At 47.1% G+C, this 14,364-nt stretch overlaps 2 protein-coding genes across 3 annotated transcripts; one reads left to right on the top strand and one right to left on the bottom strand.

The window, feature by feature from the left end:
* Nucleotides 1–3,962: 3,962 nt before the first annotated feature.
* On the top strand, nt 3,963–7,480 carry LOC122381361 (loricrin-like). 2 transcript variants are annotated; one of them, XM_043365424.1, is made up of 3 exons: nt 3,963–4,378; nt 5,789–6,356; nt 6,914–7,480. In XM_043365424.1, exons 2-3 carry the CDS (start codon nt 5,799–5,801, stop codon nt 7,301–7,303), a joined length of 948 nt encoding a protein of 315 aa, XP_043221359.1. In that variant the 5' UTR covers nt 3,963–4,378; nt 5,789–5,798; the 3' UTR covers nt 7,304–7,480. The 2 variants fall into 2 exon arrangements, with proteins under 2 accessions (XP_043221359.1, XP_043221358.1); XM_043365423.1 differs by having other exon boundaries at nt 5,786–6,356.
* Nucleotides 7,481–10,368: 2,888 nt separating this feature from the next.
* LOC122381365 (hornerin-like) lies at nt 10,369–12,106 on the bottom strand. The gene is made up of 3 exons (XM_043365431.1): nt 11,891–12,106; nt 11,325–11,709; nt 10,369–10,906 (listed from the first exon to the last, which is right to left on the bottom strand). The coding sequence occupies exons 1-3, from the start codon at nt 12,016–12,018 to the stop codon at nt 10,451–10,453; spliced, it is 969 nt and encodes a 322-aa protein (XP_043221366.1). The 5' UTR covers nt 12,019–12,106; the 3' UTR covers nt 10,369–10,450.
* Nucleotides 12,107–14,364: the final 2,258 nt, after the last annotated feature.

The raw sequence follows: 14,364 nt of genomic DNA, 5'->3' as shown, positions 1-14,364 counted from the left end.
CCCGATCAAATTGAGCTTAGCGAGTCGGAAAAGTCACTAATCGACTAGAAAGACCTGCCGAATCGAATGATATGCGACAACAGCCGACATGACCTCTTTCGACCGACTTCGAGACATGGGGGGGCTGACCTGACCCGGAGGTCAACACCTCAAGATGATCTCCACCGAACAAAAAGTATGCCGTTCGACGCGCATGAGCGACACGAACACGATTATGCCAAAATCGCGGCTCTGCGACTGTGTTTTGCGAATTTATTATGAAAAACTGAATCCGTGGCTTTGGCCACTTGAACTGACCTCAGTGGTCACCGATTAAACTGAGACCAGATACCAGTCGCTGCGTCTTGTAACGGCGCATACGTTTGTATTTCCGCGACGCTCTAGCTCCATCAGGGGCGAAAGGGCGAGGGGGGTAATACCAACTCCTTCCCCTTGGCCGGCGCGTATGCAGAAGACCAATAAGTCCGGCGAGAGTCAGAGGCGGATCCAGCTCAGAGTTGTTTTTGAGGGGCGGGGGGGCAAACCATAACAATTTATCGATTCTTTCCATGCACCGTCCATAGGCGTAATGTTAAAATTATGCTGTTTGGGGGGGGGGGGCAATGCCCATTTTGTCCCCCCCCTGGATCCGCCACTGGCGAGAGTAAGACGTCATAAGCCTTTGCACGCCTGCACTCGGTCCTAGAACGTCGCTGCTTCGCAATGCCCTCGCCCCTCAGTACCAAATCACCAGATCTCTCACAAGAGATGAAACTTGGAACTTTGCCATCATCCCAGGCCGTCACAGCTTGCATATCTCGGATTTCCTAAGGGTCACCTAGGTATAGGGCCAGGGCGGGTGACTGGACTTCATATGACTGCTTTAACTAGGCTCCGTTTCGCTTCGCAGCATGGTGATTCGGGGGGGGGGGGACGATACCATTAAACTGTGGGCTGAAGCTGTATTCGCTGTTGCTAGGTATAGAACCATCAGATCACCTCACCGGCACGTGAGTGATGCTCGTGAAACAACTGATCGAGCTCGGACTCGGACTCGGACTCGACCGTCGGGCCTCACCGACACATGGTCCCACATTTTGTGCTCTTCTGAGCGTCGGCCGGTCGAATGTCGCGGAAAAAACGCTCGATAAATAAAGCACGCGTGATCAGCAAATCATGAAACGATTCAAATAATAACTTAGCGTATCACAGCCCGATCAACGTTTTATTAAATAGTTACTCAAATTCTTTTTTTTAATTGCACGGTCAGGATGAATTTAATGTCTAGGGAAATTTTGTTTTAGATTTCAATGAGGTGAGTAAAGAATCGATATATTTTACATCACTGGCCATTTCATTAGCGATAGCGTTTTCATTGATTGCTCCGACTGTCGGTTATATCACTCAGAGCTCTAACGCTGCCGCTCCACTAAGCAGCAGTTTCCCCGTGTCTCCCCGCGGGCTGAGGATGGCTTACGTGACGTCATCTCGTAACACCCGTTTTACACAGGCACGTGTCATGTGGAGCTCACGGCTCCAGATCGTCCGATCCGCCGGCCACGGAAAGGCCATGGAAAACCGGACGCGGGCGAAAAATGGCCATCACCGTCCGCAACATAGATTGGTATTGTTTCGTCAGCGAATGGCGACTTTTCAGTGTGAGGGAGCTAACGGGTTATTATCATACCTATGTACCCAGAGAATTTAGGTGACCGGGAAATGGAGATGCTGTTGGTTATGTCCCACGCGTAAACATAGTTAGCCTTTTACGGAGATAAACCGCATTCATACAGTCGCTCGTTGGTCTCAAGTGCTTCGGAAAAGGCAATGTATACGAGATTCGTGCAGAATGCTTATGCTCGTACAAAAAGGCCATAGTTTAGAAGCCTTGTAAGGCCGTCTTTCATTTTTAGTTACTCGAGAATAAATTGTACCGAAGGAATATTTCTAATTTGTCTGTGAGTATCGAAATCGAACATATTTTTACCTGAAGTGCTTTTTTCCTACAGCAACAGAAATATTTTAACCGGTTAAAGACCCATTGGATCCGTACTTGGCCGTCTTACCCCAAACTCGATGTCAGAAGCTCAGCACGATTTTTCTCTGTGGACATTTTGATGCAGGCAGAGCAAATCCGAAGTAAATGAACACTGGTGGCATATGAGTATACCACAAGTGATTACGAGTTTTCAACTATAGTGCTGCACACAACAACTTTACACAATACACTCTGGATGTTTCCGATGAAATGTATAAGTGTTTTCAAACAAATCTAAATAAAAGAATATTGACTGAACACAAAATCACCAGGCTGAAATGGTGGTGTGTGGTGAGAAAGGCAACTCTGATCCTAATTTTTCTCGCTCTTAGCGCTATTGGTTTGGTCTGCAGAGGGGGTGCCCGTCTTACCTACCCTGGCCGTCTTACCTCACTTTCCCCTACCTCTCCCATCTTCGTCCTGCATACAAACAGGTAGGCCGTCAAAATTAATGAATTGACGTGTCAGAAGCAGGCCGGTTTAATCTATATTAACCCGCGCCCCACTGGGGGGGCTATTTATAGCCCCCCCTCCCGTTTTTCTGCAATAACTTCCAAACCGCTTGACGTATCGACGCCAAACTTTCAGTAACTTCGGCTGCATCAATTTGACACCTTGTGTCAAAATTTGAACTTCGTAGCTACCATAGGTCGGCCGGAAATGACGTCAGAGTGACGTCATGTTCGGCCGATTTCGACGCAAAACATTGAACCACGGCAATCGCTCCCAAGAGCTCAGTTTTTAAGCTAGATCCAATTTCTTTGCATGAGAGGACTCAGAATAGACTGCGCTATCAAACTGCTATCTCGGATTTTCAAAATTTTGAAAATTTCGAAAATTTTATATAATAAAATTCAAAATTTATATTTTTACATTTTTTTTCAAAAACTTTTTGACTTTTCGAAAAAGCCGGAATATATGTGATAGAACGCATTATTATGACTAACTCTAGCAAGTTTAGGCTAAATATCTTCAAAAATGGCCAAGTTATACGCATTATTGCAAAAAAAGTATCAATTATTAATTTTTCAAATCAATTTTTCAGCACGAATTTGACATCGTACGCCAATATAAATAGGACCATCGTGTTCCTGAGCTCAAACTGCATCTAAGAGACATCTTTTTTTGAAAAATTTTAACTTCAAAATTTGACCTTTTTTGACCTGAAAGTGACCTGACCTAAGCGAAATTTGACTCAAAATGACCTCGAATGACACAGACGACATCAAATTCGAAATGTTTGGCCTAAATGGACCATAAAACATGTGTCACGTGACCGACGGATGATATACTATTTTCGTGACCTGTGATGACCTGACCTTGACCTGAAAATCAAAGTACAGGTTTGGTACCCTCAGAGTATCTAGAGCATCTGTTCACGAGTGTGTGAACCAAAAATGAGCCTGATCTGACTTGTAAGACGGCGGCCAGAGCCCGAAATGTGAACAAGCCAAAAATGCTAATAATTTTTACTTTGACCTGACCTGTGACGTCATCAGTGACCTCGAGGTCAATGAAATTAGGTTTCGCTCGACAGTTTTTCCGGGGCTATCAGACGCCGTTTGAATTTTGACGATCGGCCCAGTAGTTTCGGAGTTAGGAGGGGGGGCTATGAATAGCCCCCCCCCCCCCCCCCCCAGTAGGGCGTGTTATACGCAGACCCCAGTGGGGCGCGGGTTAAACGGCTCTTGTCCTCTAAAATATTAATAGGCGTCAAAAGTAACGGTATGAAATGTATAACTTGGCCTTTATTTATCAAGCTAATTCAAACAATTATTTAAATCATCTATGTACAATTAGATTGTAGGCTGATGATTAAAATCGAAGCCTATCTACCTACCTACCCACATGTAGGTAGGTAGGTAGATAGGTATATCACTCGCTCGTCACCAAAAAAATCGTCTTACTGGTTGTACTAATTCTAGTTTAATATCAGGGTTGAAATAACCTTACACTTCTGTTGGCCCATCGCGCGGCAAAGACACGACCTTTGCAATGTTCCGTGGTCAGTACCATATTTTGTTTTCATCCCATACATTTGATGTTTGCCGCTCTATAGTACGTAGGTGCCGTTGTTTTATTATCGGCCGTATTGTTCAGCGGACATATTGTATTGTATTGTTCTTCTGCCATTGAGGGATTTCCAGTTTGTTTTCTATCAACCAGGAAATATGTCGGATTTCGAACTGGTCCGGCGCCGCCGCCCAGTCCATTGCTCCGCACGGGGTGGCGGGGATGGAAGCCGCTTCGGGAAATCTGTGATGTCACTTGGAAAACTGCACGTCACGTTCTGTAGTATAAATACACCGACAATGCGATCCTCTGCCATTCTCTGCAGAAGAACAGGACAGAACAGAACAGGTGAGCTGAACTCATCTTATGTGCCCGCTCGCCTAATTGAGTAAGATATACGCGTAAATGTTAATAATCAAATAGTGGAACTTCGCAAATCACAACTATCAGATTAAAGGTCGATTACTAATTCGGTTGAATTTTCACTCGGGTGGCTGAACTGATAGGGTAAGGTGCCTAATTAGCGACCCTTTCCGATTTGCGACCTACCTCCCTACAGAAAAACTGGCAGGAGAAAACGGGGTAAAAACATCGTCAAAAGGTCAGCCATACTTTGGTTATCAAATTAAATTATTTTCCGGTCGTCGATGTTTCTGGTGGGACGTTTCAGGTGAGTTTAAATAAAAATGACGAGTTTCTTATCCAAAACGTGTGTGTTTGGGCCCTCTCTGATGAAAAGCGATGCACATTAGGATGATGCACCTTTTTTATTCTGAATCGACATTCCTTTTTCAATTGATTGCCGTTTTCCCATAGTGAATCGCTCAACTGTGCACAGCATGGCGGTTAAAAATGTGTCGCAACTCATATTTCCTATTTGCGCCTGACATGGTCGCAAATAGCTCAAGAAGGGAAAGAAAGGGGAAAAGAGAGAAATGAAAATGAGGTGTTGCTGAAGCTTGCAATATGTGGCAGGGGATGCCAAATGTCGTCACCGACTGCAGGGGTGCCGAATTCAGCGCGGACCTCGAATATCATATGAGATAGCCCGCAAAATTTGGGTTTCCGCCTTCTTTTCGCCTTCGGTGCATCACGTAATCAGTTTTTACTTACGTAAATGTGTTGGATAAACGTGCATGTTCGAGTGATTGAATGCTTTGCGTATAGGTTACCTTTTTGAGATCATATTTCATCTTTTCAGGCGTCGCATTTTTTGCCATTTTTAATATGGGGAAACCCATAGACTTATTAGCGACCCTCCCCGGTCGCTAATCGGGAAGAGTTCCCTATTAGCGTTTTTTGCAATGGTTTGCCAAAATGCTCACTACAAATAAGTTAGTGGATATTTGGGCAGAAAATGACTATATTTTAATAGAAAAATGAACGATCTCTCCGAAAATCAAGCCAGTGATACAGTGGCACCCACAGAGCGTGAGCAATGACGGTTCAAATTAACGGGGTCGCTAATTAGGCACCTTACCCTACCATCAATATCTTTTTCCCAACGATAGTGAGCGCTTAAATTCAAAATGTTGACCGATCCCTTATCTCAAGCCACGCCGCCTCACTTCACGAATAATAAATATCACGATAAATATGCCTACCTTCGCATTGCTCACTAAAGTTGCTTCTTTCATGTAGGGAGAAAGCCATATGAAGAGTTACCTAAATGTCTGTTTATAGTTGGCAGTCAGCGTCACTTCCACTGCTTTCCCTTCTACTTCTTGGCCTCACTCTGTTCTGTCCTCTTCACAGCAGTATCCTCATCATGAAGGTGTTGGCGGTATTCGTGACTCTGCTGTCGGTGGCTCTGGCCGGCCATCTCTACACCCATGGCTGCGGCAGCCCGCACTGCGGCGGCGGAGGGGCCGCCATCCCCGTCATTGGCGGCTGCAGTGGCCTCGGCTGTGGCGGCAGCAGCAGCAGCAAGAAGTCCAGCTTCCACTCCAGCAGCAGCCACCACACCTCCGGAGGATGCGGCGGCGGCAGCTGCGGCGGCAGCCACACCGTGGTCATTCCTGTCAGCTCGGGATGCAGCGGCCCTGGCTGTGGAGGTCCGATCGTCCCCGTGGGTTCCGGATGCAGTGGACCTGGCTGCGGAGCCCCCATTGTCCCAGTGGGTTCTGGCTGCAGCGGTCCTGGCTGTGGAGGCCCGATCGTCCCCGTGGGTTCCGGATGCAGCGGTCCTGGATGCGGAGGACCCATCGTTCCTGTTGGCTCCGGCTGCTCCGGCATCGGCTGTGGAGACACTGTGACCAAGACCACCAAGACTAGCCACGCTGTGACCACCAAGGAGAACTCTCACAGCGTCACCAAGGGAACCTCGGTAAGTGATTTAAATTCATGTGATGTAACATCGTGACAGAGAAACTAAAATCATGACTTCCTAGCGCGGTGTGAAACATTTTGTCACCATCAATTTATCACCAACATCAGTTTGAAAGAAAGCCTGTGAAGAAAAGCCTGTCCCGTAGCTCAGTTGGTAGAGCATCGGACTCCCGGTAGTGAGAGCCCGGGTTCGAGACGCTCCGGCGCTCGATATTTGAGACTCCTGACGGGGATGGCCTGCGGTTGGTGGGAGCAGCCGCAGCCAGTTGAAGTCAGTTGAGTGGGACAGGCCGTGTCCGGCTTTGAAGGGCACGTTAAACTTTGGCATCTCAAAATTCTCCCGTTACCCGGAATTGCGCGATCGGACGGTAGGGGTCGGGGTCTACGCAACAAGCTCTGCTTAGCGTGGGCTCCGGCTCTGTCAATCCGTCCATTCAAAACATTCGAGCCAAATTTATAAAAAAAAAGAAGTCTGGAGGCAAAATCTAGTAGTTTCATTCTTCGTACCTTATCACTTCACTCTATTTAATGTACCTATGCCTTCTTCAATTTCAGGGCTCCCTCCATAACATCGGCTCCGGCTTCAACACCGGACACCAGGGTGCTCTGAGCTCCGGCCACGGGTTCAGGAAGACGAGCACCCACGCGGTGCTCCCCGCCGTGGGCGCCAGTCACGCTGTCGGCGGCTCGCACGGCTTCTCCAGCTCCTTCAAGAAGAGCCACTCGAGCCACTCCAGCGGCGGCTCCCACTTCGGCGGCGGCCAGGTGGTGGCGCCCGTGGTGGCGGTAACCAAGACGTGCTCCACCTGTGGTGGCTCGCACGGGTCGCAGTTCAGCTCGTTCAAGAGCAGCTCGATCCAGAGTTCTGGCGGTCAGCTGGGGGGATCGTCGCTCTGCGGAGGCGGACCCTGCCACTCGAGCACACACCTCGGATATGGAAAGTAGACGATGATTTTGCATCTTTGGTGGATCTGTACCCCAAGGAATGTCTTAGGAAAAATACATCCCGAACATCCAGATGAAATAACTACTTTAGAGGTTGTAACTTTTATGATTCGTTTCATTATTTATGTGATGAAATATTACCTATATGATGTTTGAATAAAAACTAAACATCGAGAAGCACTTTATGATTCAACTCAACGATGGCAAAAGAGCTGTTGAGTTGTTGACGAGAGAGATCGCGAGCCGGTTCAAATGAAAACATGCTTATTTCCTTCCTCTGCACCGTGCAGTGCATTTAGATATGGCTTTCTATCACATGCCACACTTGATTTTCTAGATGGTAAAGGAGCTCACTGGCCAGTGCTAGCGGTTGTATCAACTAATGTTGAGCCGAGTTCTAAATCCAGCTAAGCTCAGAATGATTCAGATCCTGTTCAGGGCAGCCACGGCTATGAGCACACACATGCATAAGCGGCACCGCGTAATACAAGACAAAACAGCACAAACGCAATTGATCAGCAACCAAATCCTGACTACGTCATTCGCAACGTATGTAGGTACATCGATTAAATTATGTAAATATATCACACGCTAAACGCGCAACTTCACGGAACTCGGCTACTTTTCCTAGAGTGAAAACGGTGGAAATTGCCCTGAATAGGTACGCAGGTGGCGTGATCAAAGACTATTGGGATTCATAATGAAATGGTCATTGGTCAATGGTCATAGTTGTTGAATGCGTCAACTGTTAATGCGCCGTGTGTCTTTTCGAATTGAAGTGGTGAAAAAAGTTTTTACCTTTCACAAAAAATAACTTTCTGTTTATTTCCGCTGTTTTTCCTATATGTCAGGAAGTGACAGGCTAAGGGTAGATCGTTGTTTTTATTCATAAAATCGCTGCTTTCCATATGTGTAGGGCCCTGTATTGCACGACGCAGCCCCCACTCCGCTCATTGATTTCATCAGGTCTGTTTTATGCAATCTGCGACTGACGACAAAACCGAAAGTTATCACCATCTTCGGAAGCAATCGGCCAAAACGGCTCGAACCGAGCTTTCGCCACTGTATCGCGCGGTTCTTAGCCCAGAAGACGGATATTGACATAGGGTTTGATGCAAATGAAAGGGGTGATAATTTGTTAAGAATGGATGGTCGTAACGGCGCCGAAACGTTTAACAACTAAAACGCAAAGCACACATTAGATACAACATTTTACACCTGTAAAAGCGAGATGAAGCCTTCATGCGTTGTAATGCCGGAGGCATCATATCAATATGGCCTATTGCCGTGCTTTGTCACTTGGGCCTTGCGGGTGAGACGTCTGACCCCGCTAAATCCAAGGCCAGGTTGTCTTCCGGTCCGGACTGCGCGAGGATATAGGGCACTTCAGATCACCCATTCGAACAATTAATTTCCACTGGACTGAGCCAGAAGGTGCGCTGTACGCTTTCAGCCTCGACACCTCGACGGCTTTCAGTGGAGAGGACGGCCGTTACGACCGGACGGAAATCGTATGGTTGCCAGCTCAGTTTCTTGCGGAAAATTGTTCATATGTTTCACAAACACATTTCTCGGCCTCCTGAAGACTTGCGAACGTGAATATTGGGTTGACTTTCGAAGAATGGCAAGACTCTCCAGTCTCCATCTCCTAGGGACCCAACAAGGACCCAGCAACCCTTGCCATCCTACAGTCCGGATTTTTACTGCCTGAACTTCAAATTCTGGCTCTAAGCAGCTCAATTAGTTGAGCCTTGAGGAAAGAACTCAAGAACCTTGATGAGCTGCAGGCTGCCGTAAGTGGTCGGAGACTGCCCGTAGGACGGTCGGCGACCATTTGAGACAAATGGTGCGGCACATCCGGCGCCGGGCCGAGCATGCCACGCAGAGGCGAGGATACTTCGAGCACCTCCTATTGACAAACCAAGTGTCACAGCTGATTTTCGTGTCAGTGATGTCAAATGTCCAAGAGTTGTCATTCTAACGGTGGGCTGTTTTTATGTTAAAATATAATTTATGTGTTTCCAGCGGGGGCTTACTTCATGCCATTTGCTAATGAACACCCTGTAGCAACCTGGTAGCAACTAGGGGAAGTTGGGGGAACGCCGAATACTTTTTTTCTGACGCCCGTAGCACGCAAGGTAGACAACATAAGCTATTCTTGTTGGCGTCATTCGAGAGGCCAGTCTTTTGCCTTTCAAACATACCAGGCGCATTTGATGAATTCGCATACCGTTAAGCGCACAAACTAAAAATATCAAAGAAGTGACTTTTTCGGCGTTGCCCCGGACTGCGGGGAAAGCCGAAAATGGGAGAAATGATCTACGGGGAATGCCGACATTGATGTTTTGCCACTTTATCTCAAACTTTATCCAGAATTTATCAAAGCTGACACGCGTTTTAAGAGCTTGAGGACGCTTGGTGCACACTGGAAGTTATAATTGTGTGATATAATAAGAAAATGTCAGGTAAATAATTCCTTATAGGTAACAGGCCGTTGTGTCGGTTGAAGGTGTAATTTGTGTGACTAAAAATTCGCGTTGCTATTCTACAGCAGTAAAGTCCACGTAGCGTGCTTTAACGTGCGTAATTGCACGTTTTCGGCATTACCCCAGCCAGCCATACTTTCATTTGCAGGCCCATAACTTTTCAACGTGCCGTACGAGTATAAATTTCAAATAGGCAATTATGCAAAGACACGCTGAAGATTACTTGACCGAATTGGCCAGACAAACGGTAGCATAATGAGTAAGAAATGCAGCTTCAAAGGCGCATGTAGTACAAGGAACGCGTACCTTGAAAACGCTCTTGGCGCCCTCACAGCCGAAGTATTCCGAATGACGACTCGTAACAAACATGCGATAATTGTAGTCACTTAAGCTTCAGAGCATCACTGACAGGTGGCATCCATGTCTTACGGTTTTCGAAATATCTCGAATTTCGGCTTTGCCCCAACTCCGGCATTGCCCCAACTTCCCCTACTGGCGAGCAGGCTGGCAAGAGCGCAAGCTTGACGGCTGTCAAGTGGTTTATCTTATTTCTTATCGCCATGCAGATACAGGCTGATACGTTGCTTATTGGTGTATTGATCATCATCATTTCATTGACCACACACCTCATCATCGGCTATTGCCATACACCCAATGCAGCTTATTTGCCGTAGTCATCGCGGCCCGAGTCATCGTCTCCGTAATGATGAGTGGAGCTGCTCCCAGAGCCTCCATCAGAGCCGCTCTCAGACGACGAGCCGGAGCCGTGGCTGGAGCCGCTGTGAGAGCTCTCGCTGCTCTCGAACGACGAGCTGGAGGACTGGGCTCCGTGCGAGGCGCCGCAGGTGGAGCACGTCTTGGTGACCGTCACCACGGGCGTCACCACCTGGCCGCTGCCGGACGAGAAGTGCGACGAGCTGCCGCCGCTCTGGCTGGAGCGGCTGCTCTCGAACGAGCTGGAGGACGACTCGGAGGACTTGGAGCTGTGCGATCCTCCTGAGGAGGTGGTGCTGTGGCTGGGCACGGTCACCACGTGGCCGCCCGACTCCCTGAACACCTGCTGGCCAGAGTTGGCCGACTGGTGCTCGTCCGAGCTTTCCGTGTTGTGAGCTCGACCCTGAAACAGAGACGAAGGAGTTGTCACGATATTCTGTGATTCAGCATTGTCATTCATATGGCAACAATATGACACTGCTGTGCATGTCGTATAGAGTTTTGTAAGCGATTGCATGATAATGTCATAGTAAAATACTGCATAAAACCGACCGCTGACTACTCAAAAGGAAGCGTTTAATTAAAATTGATATTGACGTGCCTGCTAATTAACAAGCACAAAAAGGTGATAAACATTCAGTTAACAAACAATTGGTGGTCATCCTGAAGTTCGACGGTTGCAAAACACGAAAACTCTGGCTAGAATGGCTTAATGACATCATGCTCCATTTTAGCGAATATTTTATGTGAAAATACCACGCATGTGTTTTCTCCTCACATTGGACCCACTTGGCACTCCACTATAAGCGTTGAACACTTACCGATGATCCCTTGGTGACGCTGTGCGAGTGCTCTTTGGTGGTGACCGAGTGGGTCGTCTTGGTGGTCTTTGTGACCGTCTCGCCACAGCCGTGGCCGCTGCAGCCCGGGGTCACGGAGACAACCACAGTGTGTTGAGTATCGTCACAGCCGGCGCCGCCGCACCCGCCGGAGGTCTGGCGGCTGCTGCTGGAGTGGAAGCTGGACTCCTCGCTGCTGCTGCTGCCGCCGCAGCTGAGGCCGCTGCAGCCGCCAGTGACGGGAATGGCGGCCCCTCCGCCGCCGCACTGCGGGGTCCCGCAACCGCTGGTGTAGACCCGGCCGGCCAGAGCCACCGACAGCAGAGTCACGAATACCGCCAACACCTTCATGATGCCGATACTGCAGCTGGGGGCAAAAGACAGCACATCAAACTATACATCAGCGAGTTCGAGTAAGATAGTAGATTGAACTACCTCTATGAAACATTTACAGTTTAACAAGATGTCAGTTTAAATGCGATTCTTTCAAGCGTGCATTGGTGTGCGATTGTAAAGCAAATCTGTGCAATTATTCTGATAATGCTTACCGACTGCAACTGCGTTCAGGGTAGTGAAGCTTGGAAGAGTGATGTCTGTCGCCTGTCTCATCGTATTTATACCTGCCACTGTGACGTGATCTTTTGTCGGTGTCCGCAGATTTCCCAAATAGTTTCATATTTCGCGAATTAACACCTGTCCTGACGATAGATTAGGAAGCGATTGTTGTTTGCGTTCGTTGATAGCAAAATAAACAACAAGCTGTGAACGAACAATGCTGATGGGAATCCCTTGTTGGCATGCACGTGGCTTCAAACTTTACTCGAAACGTTCATATGAAATAGCTTTGGAAGAACCAACATATGATCCGTTGCATACCATAGTCCGATAGGAAGGAGGAGGAAACTCCTGTAACTCCTTGTTGCTTTGATGTCATTGGTAACCATGGGGAGAAGGGGGAAAGAGAGAGAAAGAGAGAGAGAGAGGGAGAGAGAGAGGGAGAGAGAGAGGGAGAGAGAGAGAGAGAGAGAGAGAGAGAGAGAGAGAGAGAGAGAGAGAGAGAGAGAGAGAGAGAGAGAAGAGAGAGAGAGAGAGAGAGAGGAGAGAGAGAGAGAGAGAGAGAGAGAGAGAGAGAGAGAGAGAGAGAGAGAGAGAGAGAGAGAGAGAGAGAGAGAGAGAGAGAGAGAGAGAGAGAGAGAGAGAGAGAGAGAGAGAGAGAGAGAGAGAGAATGTCATCATTCATTCAAGATCAACATCAAGGTAATCACTCCTGAGATGGACCTCATGCAGTAATACGGCTGGCTGGTTTGAAAACCGCTGAGCGAATTTATCTCACCGAAGCACGCCGGTGGACACGAATGCAATTGGCTACGCCCTCGCTCCCGAACATCTTCGCTCCTGTTAAAGACGTCGGACCCACACGGAACAATATAGGTACGGCAAGGTCATGCATTCACAGGCTTATCGAATTCATCAGGATGTCGTGATTGTGACGTCGAGTAGAGATATAAGTTAACCTTTAATACTCGTATTTGCAAGCTGCTCAGTCGTAAGTCTGTTACGAAGTTCATGATTTTTGTGCGGTGCACTGCTAAATACATCCGCTTCTTCACCTATTTCAATGGTAATAACCCGTAATGAGTGGTAATGACAAGTTGATCATTTCTTACCAATAAAGTTTTTCTCTCAGGCCTGCAGTTCCTGGATTTAGCCGATCTCAATCGAGCGTTTTAACCCTATTAGTGGCATTGAGGGGGGATTCATCCACCAAGCTTATTTTTTCGGGAATATCTGCAAAACAGCTAGGTCGATGATGCTGAAATTTTCTGACTTTTTCTAAAACTAGGGCTCATCCACTGAAAATGTAAAATTGATAGCTTCAACAGGGGCGGTTCCAGGGCATCGGAAATCGGGAGGTCCAATTCGTGAAGTGAGTCATTTGGGTGAAGATCACGATTCTAATGCATTATAACTGTATGCATTCATTCTGTAGGTAACTATAGGTATGTACACTTACAGGGTGATCCAAAAAAAATTGGAACCCCTAACTTAAAATGTCTGTAAATCAGAAAATTTTCACTTTATTGACAAATTGCAAACACCATTAGAAAGAACGTTCAATTCTCTATAAAACCAAGTTGATTGTAGTTATTATTACTATAAATATTGCCCTAGACATATGCCTATAAAATTTGTGTCACGAAACTCAGTGAAACGGTTTTGAACATTATGCGCAAATCAATGATTGACGGTTTGCTGTTCTGAACATGTCGCTTGTTGGAGGTTCATAAATAAAAGTAGCTCATTCACGTGCTATTGTAAGGAAAGGAAAGGCTGACGGCCTGCCATGGGACCAATTGTCCCAGAGACTGCTGGCCCGCGCAGTCGGAGCTGTCCCCAAGCAACTGCAGGCCTGCGTGACGGCCCACGGAGCTCGCGTTGAGCACATGTTGGGATGAACAGCGGAAGCTAGGACGCGTGTATCTGTTCTACTGTGTGCTTCCATTATAGAGTTCAGTGCTTTTATGTAATAAAATTGAATCTGGATGTGGTGTTATTCGCAAAAAGACAACAGATAGAGTGCTAACAGATTTCAGCGCATTGTTAACATTTGGCGATTTCGCTTCACTCAGTTTTCTGACGCTCATTCCAAAAGCTAATAGTGCGCCAATGCTTTACGTACAAACATACATGCACCAATTTGACGTGATTTTATAGAGAATTTAATGCTCTTTCTAATGGTGTTCGCAATTTGTCAATAAAATGAATACTTTTGGACTTATATACATTTTAAGTTAGGGATTCCAATTTTTTTGGATCACCCTGTATCAACATTACTCGTATAGGTATTGCAGGTTCAAAAGTGAGCAAGAGATAGATCATAGGCGGTTCCAGGGAAAAGAAAGGGATGTCGATTTCACCCTGCAGCTTCGGTGTCTTGACGCCAACTACCTATGAATTACCAATCCACTTTTAGTCATTCTAGCACACGTTTTCGTAACATAATAAGACCATTGCCAACCCG

Source organism: Amphibalanus amphitrite, unplaced genomic scaffold (genome assembly GCF_019059575.1).
Source record: "Amphibalanus amphitrite isolate SeventyFive unplaced genomic scaffold, NRLGWU_Aamphi_draft 000119F_arrow, whole genome shotgun sequence".
NCBI lineage: Eukaryota > Metazoa > Arthropoda > Thecostraca > Balanomorpha > Balanidae > Amphibalanus > Amphibalanus amphitrite.
The sequence above is the reverse complement of the archived record's forward strand: the minus strand, read 5'-3'. Positions and strand labels throughout refer to the sequence as shown.